This window comes from Diabrotica virgifera, chromosome 8, assembly GCF_917563875.1.
Source record: "Diabrotica virgifera virgifera chromosome 8, PGI_DIABVI_V3a".
In the NCBI taxonomy this organism is placed as follows: domain Eukaryota; kingdom Metazoa; phylum Arthropoda; class Insecta; order Coleoptera; family Chrysomelidae; genus Diabrotica; species Diabrotica virgifera.
Genome location: NC_065450.1, coordinates 118,303,093 through 118,326,556, shown reverse-complemented (window position 1 = coordinate 118,326,556; position 23,464 = coordinate 118,303,093). Strand labels below are relative to the sequence as shown.

Genomic DNA, 23,464 nt, shown 5'->3' with positions numbered 1-23,464 from the left:
AAAAAAATCAGGATCTTCTCCAAATTCTTAAGTCTATAAACGAAAAGTTAAACGTTCCTGTTCTGTCTAATGCTGGTGTAGTTGAGTTTTATACGGATGATAGTGGTTTTTCTTATGTATTCTACATACACTCGTTTGACTGATTTCCAATTGACTCGAAATTTTTCACGTACTAGTATTTGGGTTTTCCGTAACAGAAAGCAAGACATCAAGTTCGTTGACGTCATTAAAAATAAATGGCTTATTTTTATTTAACTTTTCGTATCTCTGCAACATTACCAGTAGCACGGAATCTATCGAGAAATCTCTCAAAAACGTCCATTTTTGGGTGTCTTCTATCAGGATACCTAAGAGACAATTTTAAAAATATTCCCCAATGAAAAGTAGCATGTCTACTCTTTCATATATTTCGTGATTATTAATTTTTAGGAACAATTAAATTTGAATGTAATTGGCTCTGCCAAAGCCATTTTTAAGTAAAAAAAATTGAATATCATACACCGCTGTTTATAGTTTTGATAATTACCAGACCGTACGATCATAAACTGACAATGTCATACAATGACATTAATTAACTACATCTTTTGTTTTAAAATCGATTTACAGATTAAGAATTTAAATAATTGTAAATTACGCAAAAACCATGACACCTAGGAATAGGACATCCATATACCATTCGAAAGAGGTAAATTTGTTTAGTATAATTATTTATTAATATACATGGTGTTCCATTTAAAATAAGCATCATATGACACATTGAGTACTCCACTAATAAAACTGTAAATTTTGAACACCCTGTAGACAAATGTGTAATAATTAATCATGGAATACATTCAACCAATATCCAACTATTTAGATGTAAAAGTAATGTTTTTATAATTTCGTAAATGACTTGAGCTCTTTTAAAACTTTACATTTTAAGAAAAGTCAACATAACTCAGAACACTCTGTACGTAGGTATAGGAAAGCCTTATGAAACTATACCTTATTTTTTGCGGACAATTAAAAAATTTAATAAAATACAGGGTAGGGTGGCCCACATTATAATGTTAATTTTTCAAAGTTATATTAGACACCTGGGCACCCTCTAACTTTTTTACTTATAATATTAATAGTATTTATGCAAAATTTCAAGATGATATTCCATTTGGAAAAGGAGTGCTCAAAGACATTTTATCGGAAATCGGAATATTTGAGGGAATTAAAAATCAAGAAAAAACAGCTCAAAGTAAGTAAACTAAATGTATTTTATTTACAGTATAAAGGTACAATAAAACAATGCAATGATATTCATGAAAAGAATTTGCTGTGGGCGATCAATCCTTTGTTGATATTTTCAAACTATCGACGATCGCTTGTTTTGTAGTCTTTGTAGGCACCATCTTTCTGTTAGCTTCTATGACCTGGAGAAGCACCTGCTTTTCATCTTCATCATTTGTTAACAGCTTGTTAAACTCTTCAAACAGCTTTACTCCTCTTTCAGCCAAGTCATTAACAACTTTCAGATTTCTGATGATGTTTTGACCTTTGATATACTCTTGGTCATCGGTCCATTCATCTGGGTTTTTGGTGAAAAAATTGGTATTGATTTCCAATTTCTCAAGTAACTGCAGTGATCTTTTTGAAGCAAAATCAGCCAAACGCGCTTTCTCAGTTAGGAGTGCTGAATTGCCTCTCACTTTCCGTTCAGCAGGCTCACATTTCATTTTTTCAACGATTTCCACCTTATCATCAACAGATACTTTTTTTGAGAACAGACTCAAACCAACCAACTCATCCGAAAGATACCAAAGATGAGATTTGAAAGCCTTTTTGACAATTTCAGTTACTTAAGGATCAATATCATGGTACTTTGTCATATCATTCCACAGTGAGAGATCTGACCATGGAGCATTTGAAGCTAAAGGAGCTTCTACCCAGTACTTGACGTAGACAAGAACTCCAAATTTCACAAAGCGTTCAAGCTGAGCTTTCTCCCTTTGCGTTGTCACGAAACCACTGTCATCACGAAACAAATAGATTTTGATGCCATATAACAACTTAGCCATCCAACGGGCGTGGTGTACCGCACCAGGAGCTCTCCAATGAATTTTGGCTGGAGTGTGGCCTAAAGCAATTAAAGCCAGCTCAATCAACTCCATATAGTCATCCCGAGGCTGATTTTTGCCTTTTAAGGCAACTTGGAGAACATCAACTGCAGATTGTTTGAAATCTTCACTGCCAGGAATGTTTCCCAAAGACTGATAACTATCTTGTCTGATATATTGCCATGCTGCTTTGAATCTTTTGAATATAGGTATATCAGGTGAACTGGAGGGACCAAAACAGAAAGTAAATACTTTACTGAGTACAATCTCTAAAACATGGTGTCTGCATGCTAGCCATAACAATTCTCCTTCAACTAGGTGTTCAATCAGAACACAAGCTCCATTTTTCAACCCTGTGTTTACAGATGTTGTGTCAAAACACATACCCACTACCTTTTTACCCAAACCCCATTCAGTAAGCTTTTTGTAAACAGCATTAGCTGAATTTTCACCAGTACCACCAACTAATTTTGGTACACCAAGCAATTTATCTGTATTGTCAGCAGGACAAGATACTATGACAGGCAAACGGTCTACCTTGTCACTTCCCAAAATATCAGGAAGAATTTTTCCATCCCAGTGTACAATGACGGGATTATCAAAAGAGGTAGATTCTTTAATAGTTTGAAATATAGTTTTTCGTGCTTCCTTCCTTTCCCGTTGAATAGTGCTTCTTGAGAGCGGCAATTCACTGGGATCATGACCGAGAGCTGCTGCGATAGGAGCCATTAATCTTAAAGCTTCCCTATCAGAAACTTTGTTGCGATCCAATGCACTAACAACATGTGTGGAAAACAAACTTCTCTTTGCGATTGGTGGAGATGACAAGTCTGTGTGTGAATCAATCTCTTTTGTTTCTTTGGGATGCCGAAGATGATGATGATGGTTTATACAGCTCTTCTTCTGATGAGCTGTGTTTTACTGGAGTACACTCATCTGATGAATCATCCTCTGAACTTTGGCAGGAAGCAGTCGGAGTCACCAGAGGCGAAGCGGTTCCCTCTTGAGCTTTTTGAAGTCTTTTTTGTTCTTTTAACTTTCTTTCAAGGATTCTCTCCTGTTTTTTTTTATATTCCTTGTCTTCTGATGTTATGATCATTTTTCTGTCAGTTCTTTGATCTATTAGAAACTGTCTGTCCTCATCTACTTTACACATAACCAGGGCTTCACTGTGAGCAATATCAAAAAGCTGATCGAGCTGCTCTACAAACAGATTTTGTCTTTTGTTCTGGGCATCGGAGTTTCTTCCTTTATTTTTCTTTAGCATAAGCCATTCATTGTGTATTTTCTCAACTTTTTCAATACAATGTTTTTTTAATCTGGTAGGAATCGCAGCCTTTTGCCATACTGACATCACTTCTTCCAAGGTTAAGTGGCTAGCATTCCTTATGGATTTTTTCTCGTTTAGGAAAAAATGAAATCTGAGAAGAACTTGCCTTACAGAAGGTAGTTCGTTCAACTGAGATATGGGTTCTAATTCTCTTATTCCAATTTAAAAAATATTGTCTGCTTTACGCGTTGAAGTGGAGGGCGAAGCCATGACTACGCACATGCACAAATCACAGTTCTTACTTTTGTTCACTTTTTGCACTTGACTCGTATTTTCTACTAGTAACAAAATAGTCTTTTAAGACAAATATTATCAGTTTATATATATATATATATATATATATATATATATATATATATATATCAATTACTTAAGTCTTTAAATGCACAATTTTCACAATTTCAGCATCTGAAACAAAAAAATAATGTAAGATATTAATTTTTGAAAATTCGACGAAATTGCGAAATTTTCAAAACTTTGAAGACTTTGAGCACTGCTTTCCACTCCACCTATGACATTGAAACTTTAGGGATTTACTTCTATTAGGCAAAGTAAAAAAATGAGAGGGTGCCTAGGGATGTTCTACAATTTTGAAATTTTTGGGCCACGCTAATACAGGGTGTTCCATAAGAAAAAATATAACTTTGACACGCCGCCATTTATTGGGATACCTTGTATATTTCAAAATAATTTTAAAATGTAGCTTTTATCAACTTACAAACTATTCAATTTAAATTGTTTTCAAATCTTTTACCATTTTGCTGTAATCTTCCGTCGCGTTAGTGGTGACTCACCATGTATACAGTAAGCGCCACACTACTAGACACATGGGTAGGTATCTAATTGCTATGCTTATGGGCTAATCCGGTCCGTTCTCAGATGTGGCTGTCATCTCTGTCACGTTACTGTCGAGAAACTATTCAAAATAATTCTTTTTCCATACAAAAAATACATTATTTAATAGTATTGTTACTCTGCTTTAAAATAACTTTATTCAAACAACAAGAATATTTAAAACAATACTTAAAACTTTTACAACTTTAACAAAATGACAGCTATAAACGTCAAATACAGCTGTTCTATTAATTGTCAACTTTCTATGTTAATAATAATAATATCGTATGGCATCTTTGCCGGGGAGATCCTTTCGGACAGGTTCCGGCGCCATTTACATCTTTAACCCTGTTTCAAGTAACTAGTGTCGATGTACACACTAGCCCAGGGGGACCGCGACGGTTTAACGTGCTCTCCGAGGCACGGTGAGACGGCTCGTATCATTTTTAGAAATGAAAAATTGTTTGTAGTTGGCAGGTCGACCCACGTGTACTGGCGTATGAGGCCAGCGATTATGCCGTTGCGCTACGGCCGCTCACAACGCTCTATGTTAATATTCGGTTTCTATACATTGTCTGACGTTCTGAACGTCACTAGACATAAAAATAAACATTGCAACAAGTGAAGGGTCCTGGGCCCCGATTTTTGACCCTTCGCTTCGTTATCGAACTGTATCTATAGAGTGTACAGATAGCGAATGATCGATATCGAAGCGAAGGGTCAAAAATCGGGGTCCTGGACTGTAATAGCTCATTGTTCCCGTGTGTCAAGTAGCGTGTCGGTTACTGTATCTTATTAAAAAAGATACGTTACTAAAATGAATTAAAATGGATACAATGTACCTAATATTTTAAGTAAATATATCACAGGCAACAATAGTTCTCGTTAGTGGCACCTCCCTCTCCTACATACATTTTTGCATGTATGTGCTACATTATTATATACGCGAAGTTTTCAATTCTCTCAAACTGATTGAATTGAAAAATGGGCCAAATCGCATTTTAAAATCTAGAAAAAGACATCGTACATTCGATGAACACAAAAAAAATAGTTTAAAAAAATATTGGAATGGCTGGAAAATGTACTCGGTACCCGATCACAAGTTAAGCGTCGTAGCTAGTAGACCATTTCGGCGGTAATGGTTTAGTGGTTTATAACACTTAATGTGCAATCGGGAAACATTATGTTCAAGTTTATACATTTAATTTAAAAAAAAAACTTTGAAAAACTCCTGATACAAGAATAAAAAAAAAACCGCAAAACGCGGTAAAAATGGATGGCGCACAAAATATTCCAGCTACAAAAGAGCTGATATTAATATTACTTGGCGCAAAAATGTATATTCATTTTGGTAGAACATAAAATTCTAGTTTTATTTTGAAAGATTTTTCCATAATATTATTTGTTAAATTTGAAGTAAAACACACCACAAAAGAGTAACTTTGATAAAGTTTGCAGTTTGACCATGCATTATTTTCAACAACAATTTAAGAACATCACTACTTATTACTGATATTGTTCTATATTCACTGCAGGCTTCAGCGTTTACATTTTTAGGGATAGCGCAAAAAAATGGAGAGTGGCCACTGTTTTTCGGTATATGTCCTGTTGTTTATATTGTGTTAAACAAGTTTACTATAATATCTAAAGTTTCATCTTTTATGAATTTTAAGCATTTTACTGTGATTTAGTCTGGACCTACTGCTTTGTCATTTTTGCTGTTTTTAATGCCATTTTAATTTCCTCTCTTAATATCGTTAAAACCAAACCATCTTCTATTTCTACTTGCATCTTTTCTGTTCTATTGTCTTTGAACATTAATGTATTCTATTCATATCTTGAATTTTTTGTTAGTACATATTTGACACTAGTTTCCCATGTGTATTTTTCAATATTCCAAGCTTTCTCTTTCTAATGTTGTGAGCTAATTCTTTAATTTTTTTGTGTCTGCTAAAACTATCATGTCATTTCCGACATTCTTCTATTTCTGTGCATTTTTCTTTTAACCATTTTTCTCTCGCTTGCTTAATTTTATATTTTATTTTTTGTACATCTGATTATCTTTGTTTTTATGTTGACGTCTTTCTTCCATTAAATCTAAAATTTCCTCCGTCATCCATTATTTCTGATTGTATCTGGTTGGTGTCAGGATATCTTGTTGACTTCTATCTATTTCTTTCTTTATTAATAACCATTTTGTGTATGTGGTATAAGTAATGCTGAAAATTAATTCTGAAATATAATCAGAGAATTGGAACAGGGTCTCTTTAAAGACCCTGTTCGACGCTAGCTACGACGCTAAACCCTTTAAAGAATGGGTCCCGAACTTGGTACAAAAACAGGATATCTAGAATTTTCCGACGAAATCTAGAACATGTTAGAAATGAAAGGAAATGAGAAAAATTTTAATGAAATAAAATAGAAATTCTATAAGACAGTTTCTAAGACAAGCTATGACGAACTATTGTCCAACATATAGGACTGAATGTTGGCCAGTTAAAAAAGACAAAAGTAAAATAACGAATGCATAATAAAATTAAAAATAACTATATTAATGCCTGGTTGCACCAATAGATCCACGTGGATTGTATCTTAAACTTCGTCTCAGTTAAGACGTGCTTAGATAAGTATCGAAAACTATGGTGCAACGTAAGTGAGACTTTTTTCTGCCCTATCTATAAGCTGAGCTGGGCTAAGCTGGAGTTTAAGATTTGTCGGTGCAACCAGACATAAACCACGCTCTGTATACGATTCTTACCTGGGAGCTCTATATTTGCTCAAGATACAATAGGTTAGTGGTAAACAACACGATGAACCTTCAGGAAGTACTCTTCTACAGTATCCATATGTACGTTCACCTTTATCATTGGTTATTAAGAGGGAATAGTTTTGCGAGAGGTCCGACATAGTTAGCGTTGTAATGTCATTTTCGGGAAAGCACAGATGTTCTATGCTTTGAGGAACTTCAGCCTAAAAGATAAAAAATATTATTTATTAAATAAAAATTAAGTAACTAGGTATACAACTTATACAAGGTAGCGGGTGCAAGTCTATTTGAAGATTCAGATGGACTGATTACATTACTAATTTTTGAGTAGGTAGTTTGTAATCATACGAGCTTATCTTTCAAAGGAATAGAGGAAGTATATATACACAACCAAACTTATATGGAATCATCATATTCACTAACCGGCACAAAATTCCGCTACTAAAAATCTTTGATTAAGTTTGACAATTTATAACTTTATTATTTGTATTCCTATTTTCAAGATTATTGCGTCAGTTTGTAGGTACATGTATTGATATCGTTTATTATTATTCCGGTAATAAATTTATTTTTACTTAGATGGCATTATATGGAGGTGCAACTTTAAAAAATTATGTGGGAAAATTGAAGGGCTTATTTAGTTTCATACTCCTTTCGTATTATCTCGGAGGCATCTCTAAGATTTTTTTGAATTATCCGAATATCTCTTTTCTTGTAAAAGCTGTAAATAAAAATACTGCTTTAAAGGTTTATTTAATTAAAAATATCAAACGCACTAAAATGAACACAAAACAAAAATAACAACAAAACAAAACAATTTAATAGCGGGTATGTCCACCTCTGTAGCAACGACTGCTTGCAATCTGTTTGGCATCGAATAAATAAGATATGTTATCCTTGCCTGGGGAATAGCTAGATATTCCTCTACCAGGGCCATAACTGTACCAAATTTTCTGGAGGCCTAGGATGACGACGAATAATTATTTTCAATTCATCCCATAAATGATCGACAGGATTGAGATCCGGGCTGCATGCGGGCCATTCTAATCTTATCAATCCAACCTCCTATTTAAGATAATAGCAAAATTCTGCAGCTCTTACAATAAAAGAGATATTCAGATAATTCTAAAAACAAAATCTTAACGATGCCTCCGGGATAATACGAAAGAACTATGAAACAAAATCAGCTATTCAGTTTTTCCACAGATTTTTTTAAAGTTAGGAGAAAATACAACGCTTCCATTCAGCCCCGGATAATGCCATCTACGCATTTTTTTTTTGTTACCGGAATAATAACGATATCAAGACATGCACCTACAAACTGATGCAAGAATCTTGAAAATCGGAGTACAAATAATAAAGTTATAAATTGTCAAACTTAACCAAACATTTTTAGTGGAGGAATGTTGTGCGGGTGAGTGTATTTCAAACCAATATTTTATTTCTTTTAAACAAACTTGTTATTGTCGCAAATAATTAAAGTTACTTATTGAAAATAAACAAACCGATAAAAAAATCAGATAACATAGCTCGATACGTTATAGATTATTTGCTTCAGTTGTAAATTTAACGAAAATAAATAAACTAACTTTTGCGTTCAAAAACAAAAATATCGGATAGCTGCAGTAGTAGGTGTAACACAGGACGTGGTGTTAAAAGCCTATGCTAGGTATCAGGAATTAGGAAAGCTTAAATATAGACCAAGACAAAGTCGCCAAAAAGTAACAACGGCTCGCCCCGATGGTGTCATTGTCCAATAAGACCTGCAAGAGACCCAACAATTTCTTACCTGTAGCTCCAAAGGCAGCTTTTGGAAGCTACAGGTGTATTTCAGTTGAAACGATAAGAAAAGAGTCTGTGCCCAAGGAGTAAACAGCAAGAGACAGTTACTGGTTCTCGAGTTATCCGGGCAATATAAGATTGATCTCCTAACTTGGTGTCTTTAACACCAATGCTGGAACATTGGAAACTGGAAAAATGTGCTATTTTCAGACTAAACCAGGATTCGTGTGAAATCAGATGACCGACGAATTCAAGTATTAAGAAGACGAGGAAGACAAGCAAGAACGGAAACTGACAGATTTATTTACAGATATAAAGGAGGAAGTGTCATGTTCCGGAGAGGCATTGTGATCAGTAAAAACTCCTTTAATTTTCATCCAACCAACTTTAACAGCTAGCAGGTATCTTGAGTTGGTTTTAGAACCTGTAGTTAGGCTGTGGAGAGGGACAATTGGAAGAAATTTTATTTTCACGCATGATAATGTACCTCCACATACCAGCAGAGCGACTACAGACTTCCTTGAAGAAGACGATATCACTGTTCTGGAGTGGCCTGCTTGCTCACCCGACCTTAACACTACAGAGCATTTGTGGGATATGCTTAAAGAAAAAATTAGAGCTAGCCGGGATAATCCACAAAACACCGCACGGCTAGTACAAGCTGCTCTTGATAATTGGAATATCCTACCTCAACAAAATATTGACAATCTGATTATGAGCATGCCAACCTAAAATTGAGGCTTGGATAAGGGCTAGGGGTGAATACACTGAATATTAAAACCGCTTATCGCACACATTTATTTGCAAAAATACGTCAAAAAATTACCTATTTATTTTATTACAGTAAAATAAACTACGAACAAGACTATTGTCACTAGAGATAATCTAAATTAAAAAAACGCATATTTTATTAGAAAAATATAAAATAACAAATACCCTCATGCGCTCACCCGAGTTAACTCGGTCGTAACTTTTTACCTACAAAATACTACAAGTAAAAGAAGAAAATCGCAATTATTCAAGTATAATCATGTTAAATATTGTTAACAGTGTGTTACACTCTAAAACAAGTGGTTACACACAGAGGTACGTCACAGTCGGGGCAGAACGTGACGTCAGCAAAATATAATTCTACTCATCGTGATCCCACCCCAGTCGGCAGTCGATCGTAGAAAGTTTAAAATTAGAAACGAGAAAACAAGTGGGCACAGGTGCCCACATAAAAATTTTTAGGAGCGGCCAGACGAGAAGATGTGGCAGATTACATTTCGTATACTTTGGATAACCATATATAGTTTAAAGCACCCGAAAGCTAGGGAGGGGGCCACGGGCCCCCCTGCCCATAGGTATGGACGCCCATGCCAGTGGGGATACCGTTATTTAGCGCTAGAGGAGTTAAAACTCGTCGGCGCCTTATATATAGTACAAATATTTTAAACACGAGTTAACTCGGTTAAGCGAAAATAGAAACGTACTTTAAAACCGAGTTAACTCGGGTAAGCACGTTAAGCGGTTAAAAAACACATAAATAAATAAAAGCAACTTAAACATTAACAGTTTTAGATTGAAATTGTTTATGCTATTGACTTAAACAAATAGTTTCAATTTTTTATTTCAAGACTTTTATTATTTTCGTATCAGATAATTTCATACCTATAAGTTTGGTTGTGTGTATGTTCCCTATACATCAGTTTCAATGTTTAAGATAAGACCACATCACATGTTTGTATTTTCTATATAATCATTATTTATACTTACACATGAGGGATATTTAAATTTAATCCTGGCTATATCTTTGACTTTTTCTATTATTAAACAACAATAAAATAACGTATCCTTGTTAACTTTATTGGTGCAATATTTGGGTACATTTTGCCGATATGTCTCGAATTTCTTGATAATAGAGGACACTTTTTCGCTGTCATTATTTTCTGAATCAGAATCTTTCATGGAACATATATTGTTAAAACTTGTATCCAAGGTTTTTTGGAGCGAATTCTTTAAATTCTCCACTCGACTTTTGCCGGTCGCCCGGCTAACGGTTGGGGAACTTTTAGAACTTTTAGATTCATAACATTCTATAATACTGCGAATTTTTGGAGATTCCTCAGTTGGCGATGTATCAGCATCAGATGTGGAAGAAGAGAGGGAGGAGTTTTCGGCAGACATCTGAAAGAAACAATAACATATTTTAGATAATGTCTAATATTTATTTGCAGATATAGATGTATTAATATTGACAAATTGATTTATTTCTAGCGGTCCCAAGCAATAAGCATATCAAAACAAACAAGAGCGACTAACTACTCAGGCTTTTTAAAAAATCGCGGAATTAATGCTGGACTACTTACAACACTTATCGAACAGTCTAATGAATACAATGAACCTCTTCATTTAGCATTTGTGGATTATAATAAGGCATTCGAATCAATAGAACTCTGGGTGAGTCGTATTACAAAGAATGAATAACGCAAGGATTGATTCCAAATATAGAATACTCCTAAAATATACAGAGAGGGGCTAAATTATGGAATAAATTCATTTTCTCTAAAATGGACGATTTTTGAGATAAATCCCGAAACAGGTCGATTTTAATTTTTAAATTATAATTTTTTGACATATACATACATATCATATTAATGACGTCATCCATCTCAGCGCGATGACGTAATCTATGATTTTTTTTAAATGGAAATAGGGATCGTGGCCATATACTGGGTGGCCAACAAAAAATTTTTGAATTAAATTAATTGGCGCATAAAGAAGAATGTATGTAATTTAATCAACTCAAAATATATTTTACTGCTGTCAGACAATAGAAAAAAATGTTTATTTGCAAAATTATCGTTGCTTTTCGTTTAAATTAATTGTTCAAACTGCCAAGAGGCAGGTGAGAGGCTGTTTGACATTTAATTTAAGCGAAAATCAATGTTAATTTGTGAAACAAACATTTTTTTCTATTTTCTGACAGCAGTAAAATGTATTTTGAGTTAAATAAATTATATATATTCTTATTTTTGCGTCAATTAATTTAATGCAACATTCATTATTTTAATTCATTTTTTGACTACCCTGTATAAATAATGATGTTAATGTTTATATTACTGAATAGAGAATTGAACAACCTTTCAAATGAGCTACCACACAACCCCTATTCCCATTTAAAAAGATAATCGATTACGTCATCACGCCCTGACGGATGACGTCACTAATATGATATACAGTATGTCATTGTAAGTTGTATCCATATGGAAAACTTTTTTATTATTAATTTTACGAAAAAAGTGATTCTTAATAAAAAATTCTGCATGGTCTGAAACCTAAAATACAACCATCTTATGACAAATTTTATTAATTTTATACAAGGTATGTCAAATATGAATTGGCTCCAGAGTAAAATACCTTTATTTTTCACAATATCGAAAATTGTTATTATGAAAAGTTATTAAGAGGAAACAGTAGCGATCAACAGGTAGCGAAAACGCGTTCCAAGATTGCGGCTGTAATTTTGAATATTTTTTCGAGATATTTGGCACACGTATCCGTAATATAATAAAGAATGGCGGTACAGAGCCCAATTTGAAAAATATATTAATATGTAGAAATTACTCTGTAATTAAATACAATATTAAAAAAACGAGCCTGTACCGCCATTAAGAAGAACAAAAAAATACACTTTCTTCAAATAAACTTTTTTATCCGATGCCTAGATTTTGTGTCATTTTGGAACTACTAATGAAATAAAAAAATTTAGTAGTTCCAAAATGACACAAAATCTAGGCATCGGATAAAAAAGTTTATTTGAAGAAAGTGTATTTTTTTGTTCTTCTTAATGGCGGTACAGGCTCGTTTTTTTAATATTGTATTTAATTACAAAGTAATTTACACATATTAATAAATTTTACAAATTGGACTCTGTACCGCCATTCTTTATTATATTACGAATACGTCTACCAAATATCTCGAAAAAATATTCAAAATTACAGCCGCAATCTTGGAACGCGTTTTTGCTACCTGTCGATCGCTACTGTATCACCTTAAGAATAAAAAAAAACATGTTTCAGTATGTAATTACATCCTTCTAATTGAAATATTTTGAACTATAAAGGTACTTTACTTTTGATCTAAATTTATCTTTTTTGATATACCTCTTATAAAATTGACATAAGTTGGTTGTATTTTAGGTTTTAGAGTATTTTAGACCATGCAGAACTTTTTATTAAGAATAACTTTATTCGTAAAATTAATAATAAAAGAGTTATTAGAATTAAAATTACTGAAAATAATAGTTATCCAAAATTTTAGAAAAAAAAATTTTTCAATTAGAAGGATGTAATTGCATATTAGAATATAGTTTTTAATTCCAAACAACTTTTCATAGTAGCAATTTTAAATATTGTGAAAGATAAAGCTACTTTACTCTTGAGTGAAATTCAAACTTTTTGACATACCTCGTATAATATTCATAAAATTTGATATCTGATGGTTGAATCGTAGGTTTTGGACCATGCAGAGCTTTTATGAAGAATAACTTTTTTTCGTAAAATTAATAATAAAAAAGTTTTCCATATGGATACAACTTACAGGGACATACCTACTGTATATGTCAAAAAATTACAATTTAAAAATAAAAATCGACCTGTTTCGGGATTTATCTCCAAAATGTCCCATTGAAATAACAATTAATAATAGTCACTGTCATTTATTTTATTTTTATCAATTAACAATCAGCTGCCGTCCGGCGTATCCTTTGATAATATTTGTCAACAACGGTTGTGAAAACCAACACTCTGTGAAGTGTCATAATATACCCTATTCCACGAATAATACGACTGTTTTGGATTATCGCGACAACGAATATTTTACTGTGCAAAATATGAAGAAAAAAAGTAAACTGCAAATTACATTGTTGTTTATTGGCACCTAACAGTTACATAAGTTAACATAAGTTTATTGACACACAAAAAACTTATACTGAAATGATGGCATCTCCTGAGGTAAAATATACCGGAAGTAAAATGAGCTTCCTTTCGGATCTCCGGGTGAGGACTATCTCAGGGGGAACACCATTGCAGGTTAGAAAAATCAGGATAGGGTCGTGGAATCTTGGTAGTCTTACAGGTAAGCGTCTGGAGTTAGTGGATGCGCTCAAACGAAGGAGAGTTCAAATTGCTTGCATTCAAGAAACTAGGTGGAAAGGTCAAAGGGCGAAAGAACTAGATGAAGGTTACAAATTGTGGTATGCAGGGAGTAGTAACACTAGAAATGGAGTTGGTATAATTGCTGATAGCGGAATGAAAGATAACGTAGTGGAAGTTGTAAGAACGAGTGATAGAATGTAGTCAGTGAAATTTGTACCTAATTGATAAAGAGGTATTGAATGTTGTGTGTGGTGTGTGTGTGTGTGTGTGGTGTGTGTGTGTGTGTGTGTGTGTGTGTGTGTGTGTGTGTGTGTGTGTGTGTGTGTGTGTGTGTGTGTGTGTGTGTGTGTGTGTGTGTGTGTGTGTGTGTGTGTGTGTGTGTGTGTGTGTGTGTGTGTGTGTGTGTGTGTGTGTGTGTGTGTGTGTGTGTGTGTGTGTGTGTGTGTGTGTGTGTGTGTGTGTGTGTGTGTGTGTGTGTGTGTGTGTGTGTGTGTGTGTGTGTGTGTGTGTGTGTGTGTGTGTGTGTGTGTGTGTGTGTGTGTGTGTGTGTGTGTGTGTGTGTGTGTGTGTGTGTGTGTGTGTGTGTGTGTGTGTGTGTGTGTGTGTGTGTGTGTGTGTGTGTGTGTGTGTGTGTGTGTGTGTGTGTGTGTGTGTGTGTGTGTGTGTGTGTGTGTGTGTGTGTGTGTGTGTGTGTGTGTGTGTGTGTGTGTGTGTGTGTGTGTGTGTGTGTGTGTGTGTGTGTGTGTGTGTGTGTGTGTGTGTGTGTGTGTGTGTGTGTGTGTGTGTGTGTGTGTGTGTGTGTGTGTGTGTGTGTGTGTGTGTGTGTGTGTGTGTGTGTGTGTGTGTGTGTGTGTGTGTGTGTGTGTGTGTGTGTGTGTGTGTGTGTGTGTGTGTGTGTGTGTGTGTGTGTGTGTGTGTGTGTGTGTGTGTGTGTGTGTGTGTGTGTGTGTGTGTGTGTGTGTGTGTGTGTGTGTGTGTGTGTGTGTGTGTGTGTGTGTGTGTGTGTGTGTGTGTGTGTGTGTGTGTGTGTGTGTGTGTGTGTGTGTGTGTGTGTGTGTGTGTGTGTGTGTGTGTGTGTGTGTGTGTGTGTGTGTGTGTGTGTGTGTGTGTGTGTGTGTGTGTGTGTGTGTGTGTGTGTGTGTGTGTGTGTGTGTGTGTGTGTGTGTGTGTGTGTGTGTGTGTGTGTGTGTGTGTGTGTGTGTGTGTGTGTGTGTGTGTGTGTGTGTGTGTGTGTGTGTGTGTGTGTGTGTGTGTGTGTGTGTGTGTGTGTGTGTGTGTGTGTGTGTGTGTGTGTGTGTGTGTGTGTGTGTGTGTGTGTGTGTGTGTGTGTGTGTGTGTGTGTGTGTGTGTGTGTGTGTGTGTGTGTGTGTGTGTGTGTGTGTGTGTGTGTGTGTGTGTGTGTGTGTGTGTGTGTGTGTGTGTGTGTGTGTGTGTGTGTGTGTGTGTGTGTGTGTGTGTGTGTGTGTGTGTGTGTGTGTGTGTGTGTGTGTGTGTGTGTGTGTGTGTGTGTGTGTGTGTGTGTGTGTGTGTGTGTGTGTGTGTGTGTGTGTGTGTGTGTGTGTGTGTGTGTGTGTGTGTGTGTGTGTGTGTGTGTGTGTGTGTGTGTGTGTGTGTGTGTGTGTGTGTGTGTGTGTGTGTGTGTGTGTGTGTGTGTGTGTGTGTGTGTGTGTGTGTGTGTGTGTGTGTGTGTGTGTGTGTGTGTGTGTGTGTGTGTGTGTGTGTGTGTGTGTGTGTGTGTGTGTGTGTGTGTGTGTGTGTGTGTGTGTGTGTGTGTGTGTGTGTGTGTGTGTGTGTGTGTGTGTGTGTGTGTGTGTGTGTGTGTGTGTGTGTGTGTGTGTGTGTGTGTGTGTGTGTGTGTGTGTGTGTGTGTGTGTGTGTGTGTGTGTGTGTGTGTGTGTGTGTGTGTGTGTGTGTGTGTGTGTGTGTGTGTGTGTGCTGCTCAAACAGGTCTGGGTGAGAATGAAAGAAGAGCTTTCTATGACCAATTAGGAGACGTCCTGAGTGATATTCCGTCAGAGGAGAAAGTTATAATAGGAGGTGATTTCAATGCACATGTGGGCCAAGCCAAGGCAGGATACGAAGCAATACATGGGGGATTAGGCTTCAGAACTAGAAATGAGGCTGAAGATGACATGCTTGAATTAGCAACAGCATTGGATATGGCGATTGTTAACACATTCTTTAAAAAGAGAGAAACTCAACTTATTACCTACAAAAGTGGACAACATCAATGCCAAATAGACTACTTCATAATAAGGAAAGAAGATATACGTGAATGCAAGGACTGCAAGGTAATAGTTAGTGAGACAGTAAGCCAACAACATAAGCTGCTTGTTCTGGACATCGAAGTAAAAAAGCGAAACTAAACAAAAATATCGGAGAGGACCACAAAAAATCAAGTGGTGGCTACTAAAAGATGAGAAAGAAGGTCTATTCAGGAGAAGAATAGTAGAAAAAATATGTTGGAACATGAAAGCAAGCCCTAATACAATTTGGAGAAAAATGTCCAGTATTATTAGAGAGACTGCTATTGAAATACTTGGGAAAACGTCAGGAAAAAGTTTGAGGATAAAGAGACTTGGTGGTGGTCAAACAAAGTACAAGGAAAAATAAAAGAGAAGAGAAAATTATATAAAAAGTGGCAAGAAACCAGATCCGACACAGATCTTCAAAACTATATGGTGGCGAAAAAGGAAGCGAAAGTAGCAGTAGCAAAAGCCAAAGCAGAAGCGTATTCAAACCTATACGATCAACTTGATACCAGGGAAGGCGAAAGGAAGATATTTAAAATAGCCAAACAGAGAGCAAAGAAAGCAAAAGATTTTAATCAGATTAGATGTATCCAAGACGAAAATAATAAAATACTAGTTCACGAAAGGGATGTCAAAAAGAGATGGAGAAAGTACTTTGACAGCTTACTATAAATAACAGATAGTACTTTGACAAAATAACAAACGAGGAAGTGGCTCAAGCGCTTCAAAAAATAAAGAAAGGAAAAGCGGTAGGACCAGATGATATTCCTGGGGAAGTATGGAGAGCATTGGGAGAGACAGGAACAAGGTGGCTAGCAGGTCTATTTAATAGAATTATGGAAGTTGGACAAATGCCAGACGAATGGAGAAGCAGTATACTGGTACCTGTTTACAAAAACAAGGGAGATATACAACAATGTACAAACTACAGGGCTATAAAACTGCTTAGCCACACCATGAAAATATGGGAAAGAGTAATTGATAGACGGATACGCGAAGAGACCGAAATATCCGAGAATCAATTTGACTTTATGCAGGGCAGATCAACAACAGATGCAATTTTCATTATAGACAGTTGATGGAAAAATACAGGAGTAAAGAAACAAACGCTCATATGGTATTCATTGATCTTGAGAAAACATATGATAGAGTTCCTCGAGAGATTCTGTGGTGAACACTCAATAAGAAAGGAGTCCCTGGTGAATATGTAAAGATTGTGAGGGGTATGTATAAGGGAGTAACGACCAGTGTTAGGAAGGGTGTGGGAGAGACTGATAAATTTCACGTGACAGTAGGATTGCACCAAGGCTCTGTGCTTAGTCCGTATTTATTCTCATTAGTTATGGACCAGATAACAGCGAAACTACAGGGTAACATTCCATGGTGCTTAATGTATGCTGATGATGTCGTGTTAGTAGGAAATAGCTCTGGAGGAAAAAGGTTTAAAACTTAATAGGACAAAACCAGAGTATTTGGAATGTTCATTTAAAGATGGAGTTACTACAAATAAAATGGTATCTTTGGATGGTGAACTGATTGTAAAAAGCAATAGTTTTAAGTACCTGGGATCGGTATTACAAAGTAATGGAGAAATAGATGGAGATGCATGCAGTAGAATTAGGACTGGATGGATGAAGTGGAAAGAAGCGAGTGGTGTGTTGTGTGACAGAAAAATTCCAATGAGGCTGAAGCGAAAATTCTATAAAACAGCCATAAGACCGGCTATAATGTACGGAACTGAATGTTGGGCAGTGAAGAAGAAAGAGGAACAACGAATGCATGTGGCGGAAATGAGAATGCTTACATGGATGAGTGGAGTGACAAAGAAGGATAAAATTAGAAATGAGTATATTAGGGGAAATCTAGGTGGCACCAATTGATGCCAAAATGAGAGAGCATAGGTTAAGATGGTTTGGTCATGTTCAACGTCGAGACGTTAATCACCCAATACGAAGAATAGCTGAAGTGCAGATTCCTGGAAGGAGTAGGAGAGGAAGACCAAAGAAGACCTGGGGAGAGACGATAAGGCAGGACATGTTGGTAAAGGGGATTGACATTGATATGACCCAAGACAGAATGGTGTGGAGAAATACAATTAGGGAAGCCGACCCCGCATAGTGATAAGGCAAAGAGAATGATGATTGTTGTTTATTGGAATAATTATTATTAAAGCAATTTACTTCCGTACTTCTTATATTCGTTGTCGCGATAATCCAAAACAATATTTATGCAATATACTATAATAACTATATTCATTATCCATACCATATACCATATCCATCGCATTGGCGAAGGAACTCTTCATATTTATAAGTATTTGGTAATTTTTAAGCAGTTACAACCTTTTCCAGATTCGTCAGTCAAAAGTAGTCTTTGATGAGTGTCATAATAATAACTAGGTACATATATTGTATATTCATCATCCAAATCCATCGCATTCGCGAAGAAATTCTTCATATATGTGGTTTAAGTATTTGGTAATTTTCAAGAAGTTACAACCTTTTCCAGATTCGTCAGTCATGCTCGCTAAGAGCGGTTCCAGACTCGTCGCGTCGGCTGGAAAAAGATGGGGTGGGTTTAGTCGGTAGGCGGCCCGTCAAGGACGGACTGAATCCAACACACCTGGGACACCTTCCCAGACGGTCTTGCGAATATTCCCGGACATTTATCTTAAAATTAGGTTATACACTCACCGGCACAAAATTCCGTCACTAGAAATTTTTGATCAAGTTTGACAGCTTATAATTTTAGTATTTGTACTCCGATTTTCAATATTCTTGCATCAGTTTGTAGGTACATGTATTGATATCGGTTGCTATTATTTCGACAACAAAAAAATTTTGCTTAGATGGCATTATAGGGGGCTGAATGGAAGCGCCGTATTTTCTCCTAACTTTAAAAAAATCTGTGGAAAAATTTTGTTTCTTTTGTATTATCCCGGAAGCATCACTAAGATTTTGTTTTTAGAATTATCCAAATATCTCTTTTCTTGTAAGAGCTGCGCAATTTCTTTGTAAATAAAAACACTGATTGACTCATAAACATAAATATCTTAAATAGAGGTTGGATTGATAAGATTAGAGTGAACTGCATGAATTGAAAATAGCTATTCGCCATCATCCTAGGCCTCCAGAAAATTTGGTACAGTTATGGCCCTGGTGGAGGAATATCGGGCTATTCCCCAGTCAAGGATAACACATCTTATTTATTCGATGTCATACAGATTGCGAGCAGTCATTGCTGCGAGAGATGGACATACCCGCTATTTTTTTGTTGTTGAATTTGTTTTGTCTTGTTAATTTTAGTGCGTTTGATAATTTTAATTAAATAAACCTTGAAATCAGTGTTCTTATTTACAGCTTTTACAAGAAAAGAGATATTCGGATAATTCAAAAAACAAAATCTTAGGGATGCCTCCGAGATAATACGAAAAGAGTATGAAACAAAATCAGCTCTTCAATTTTTCCACAGAATTTTTGAAAGTTAGGCAAAAATACAACGCTTCCCTTTAAACCCGTATAATGCCATCTAAGGAAAAAAAATTGTTACCGGAATAATAAACGATATCAATACATGTACCTACAAACTGATGCAAGAATCTTGAAAATCGGAGTACAAATAATAATAAGGTTATAAATTGTCAAACTTAATCAAAAATTTTTAGTGGCGGAATTTTGTGCCGGTGAGTGTAATATTCTGTGTGAATACGTCGTTTAAATTGTATTGTGTTCCTCAAAATGTAGACCAGGGCATTTAGCACTAAAAACACCCGAATAAATAAATTTTTAAATACAGCACCTAGAGACTTGCAGTTTTTTGTATTATGTTCAGGATGACGTCAGGAAACAGTCTACTATTCAAAAATGGGTGGAAATGCATAATTGCACTGTAAAGTGCATAAAATGCATCCAAAATTGCACAAATATAAAAATAAAGTCAAAATCAGTATACTAAGGAACAAAATTTATTTCTTTGGGGGGTTTTTGGGGTCACTGAATACGATTACGCCATCAGAACTAACCCCCGGATCACCTGGTTCCCAAGGTCTCGGCAAGAGACGTCATCTTCTGGAGTTTCGATGGTTTTCGGCATTAAATCGATGCAAATGAATTTCTCATGGCTTTTAGAGGTTGCTAAATACGAATATGCCATCAGAATTTACCTCCGGAGTACCTGGTGCCCAGGATCGCTACTAAGGCATGTCATCTTCTGGAGTTTCGAGGGGTTTCGGCACTAAATTGATGCAACTGGACTATTCGGGGGGTTTTTGAGCTGGTTAAACACGAATATGCAATCAGAACAGACATCTGGATCACCTGGTGCCCAAGGTCACTGCAAGGGACGTCATCTTCTGGAGTTTCTTTATCAGATTGATGCAAACGGATTACTTACGGGTTTTTGAGGTAGCTAAACACAAATATGCCATCATAATTAGCCTCCGGGGTACCTGGTGCCCAGGATCGCTACTAAGGCACGTCATCTTCTGGGGTTTCGAGGAGTTTCGGCATTTAATTGATCCAAATGGATTACTCACACGTTTTTGGGGTCTCAAAACACGAATATGCCATCGGAATTGAATTCCTGAGTACCTGGTGCCTGGGGTCGCTACAAAGGCACGTCATCGTCTGAAGTTTCGAGGGATTTCGGCACTAAATTGATGTAACTGGACTACTCGGGGGGTTCTTGAGGTGGTTAAACACAAAGATGCCATCAGGACATACCTTAGGATCACCTGGTGCCCAAGGCCACTGTAAGGGACGTCATTTTCTGGAGTTTCGGTATCAAATTGATGCAAACGGATTACTTATGGGTTTTTGAGGTAGCTAAACACGAATATGCCATCATAATTGGCCTCCGGGGTACCTGGTGCCCAGGATCGCTACTAAGGCACGTCATCTTCTGGGGTTTCGAGGAGTTTCGGCATTTAATTGATGCAAATGGATTACTCACAGGTTTTTGGGGTCTCAAAACACGAACATGCCATCGGAATTGAATTCCGGAGTACCTGGTGCCTGGGGTCGCTACAAAGGCACGTCATCGTCTGAAGTTTCGAGGGATTTCGGCACTAAATTGATGTAACTGGCATACTCGGGGGGTTCTTAAAATTGATGTAACTGGCATACTCAGGTGGTTAAACACAAATATGCCATCAGGACATACCTTAGGATCACCTGGTGCCCAAGGCCACTGTACGGGAGGTCATCTTCTGCAGTTTCGAGGGCTTTCGGTATCAAATTGATGCAAACGGATCACTTACGGGTTTTTGAGGTCGCTAAACACGAATATACCATCAAAACCAACTCATTGTGCACCTGGAGCCCAAGATCACTGCAAGGGGCGTCCTCTTCTGGAGTTTGAGAGATTTCGGCTTTAAATATAAAAATTGATTACTCGGGGGTTTTTGAGTCGTTAAACACGAATATGCCATCAGATAATCACTAGATACTCCAGAATCCTTCATCTAAGTCATACTCGTGTTCAACAACCCCAAAATCTCAAAAGTAATTTGCATGAATTTGGTACCGAAAACTCACGCAACTTCAGAAGATAACGTGCCTTAGGCACCAGGTGCTCCAGTGTGTGTTCTAACGACATATTCGTATTCAGTAACCCCAACAAGCCATGAGTAATCCGTTTGAATCAATTTATTACCGAAAACTTTCGATACTCCACAAGACAGCGTGCCCTAGGCACCAGCTGGTCCGGTGTCTGTTCTGATGGCATATTCGTATTCAGCAACGCCAGCAACCTATAAGTAATCGGATTGCGTCAATATAGTACCGAAAAACCTCGCCCAGAGGATGACGCCCCTTGCAGTAACCGCTGGCACCAGCTACTCCGGATTTCAGTTCTGATGACATATTCGTGTTTAACGACCCCAAAAAACCCGTGAGTAATCCGTTTACATCAATTTAGTGCCGAAAACACTCGAAACTCCAGAAGATTACGTGCCTTAGTAGCGATCCTGGGCACCAGGTACTCCAGAATTCAATTCTGATGGCATATTCGTGTTTAGCGACCCCAAAAACCCATAAGTAAACCGTTTGCATCAATTTAATACCGAAAGCACTCGAAACTCCAGAAGATGGCGTCCCTTGCAGTGACCTTGGGCACCAGGTAATCCGGTGGTCTATACTGATGGCATATTCGTGTTTGGCGACCTCAAAAACCTCCGAGTAATCCGTTTGCACCAATTTAATACCGAAAGCCCTCGAATGTCCAGAAGATGACGTCCGTTGCAGTGACCTTGGGCACCAGGTAATCCAAAGGTCTGTTCTGATGGCATATTCGTTTTTAACCACCTCAAAAACCCCTCGAATAGTCCAGTTGCATCAATTTAATGCCGAAAACCAACGAAACTCCAGGAGATGACGTCTCTTGCACTTACCTTGGGCACCAGGTGATCCAGGGGTCAGATCTGATGGCGTAATCGTATTCAGTGACCCCAAAAACCCGCCAAATAAATTTTGTTCCTCAGTATACTGATTTTGACCTTATTTTTTATATTTATGCAATTGTGGATGCATTTAATGCACTTTACAGTGCAATTATGCATTTCCACCCATTTTTGAATAGTAGACTTTTTCCTGACGTCATCCTGAACATAATGCAGAAAACTGCAAGTCTCTAGGTGCTGTATTTAAAAATTTATTTATTTTGTGCTAAATGCCCTCGTCTAATCACATCAACATTTTATCGTAAATTTAGTATAACGTACTGATCCAGCTGTAAAAGTCTGTAAATATCTTTGTGATAAGTGATAAGTGGAATCCACAGAATGACATAAAAACCGCAAGTATAATTTATAAGAAAATCAATATAAATATGGTTATTTTTAATGCAGAGAAAACATTATACAGTCGATGTATTGTTTATACTCTAAAATATTGCCTTTAAATTTAAAGGCTGATAATACAATTTTTAAAATATTGTTATTCCACTTATTTCCTTAGATTTTCATCGGCGCAATTATCAAAGACTTTTATATTATAAGCACATTAATTATTATTTGTATCATTTTCATGAAAATATTCATCTCCACGTTTTAGAACTTACTATAGGTACCATAACAAAGGCAAAAACCTTCGGCAAAGGCAAATCAGTAGAATTGCAGTTTCTGACATATGGAACTGAAACATGAGATTTTAACAATAACATAGAGTACATAGTCCACAAACTTCAAGTGATTCGTAGAGCTATGCTCAGTGGCGTAGCTGACAGGCCCGCAAGGCGGGGGGGGCCCCGACGTTAGGGGGGCCCCGACGTTAGGA

At 36.7% G+C, this 23,464-nt stretch overlaps 1 protein-coding gene across 1 annotated transcript in view; it reads right to left on the bottom strand.

Moving 5' to 3' along the window:
• LOC126890359 (DENN domain-containing protein 2B-like) overlaps window positions 1-23,464 on the bottom strand; it is a 378,730-nt gene that overhangs the window by 18,843 nt on the left and 336,423 nt on the right. The window contains exons 5-6 of the mRNA XM_050659238.1: window positions 10,559-10,969; window positions 7,010-7,221 (exon numbers count right to left, since the gene is read on the bottom strand). Of these exons, the coding sequence (XP_050515195.1) occupies window positions 7,010-7,221; window positions 10,559-10,969 (623 nt within the window). The remainder of the gene's footprint in view (window positions 1-7,009; window positions 7,222-10,558; window positions 10,970-23,464) is intronic.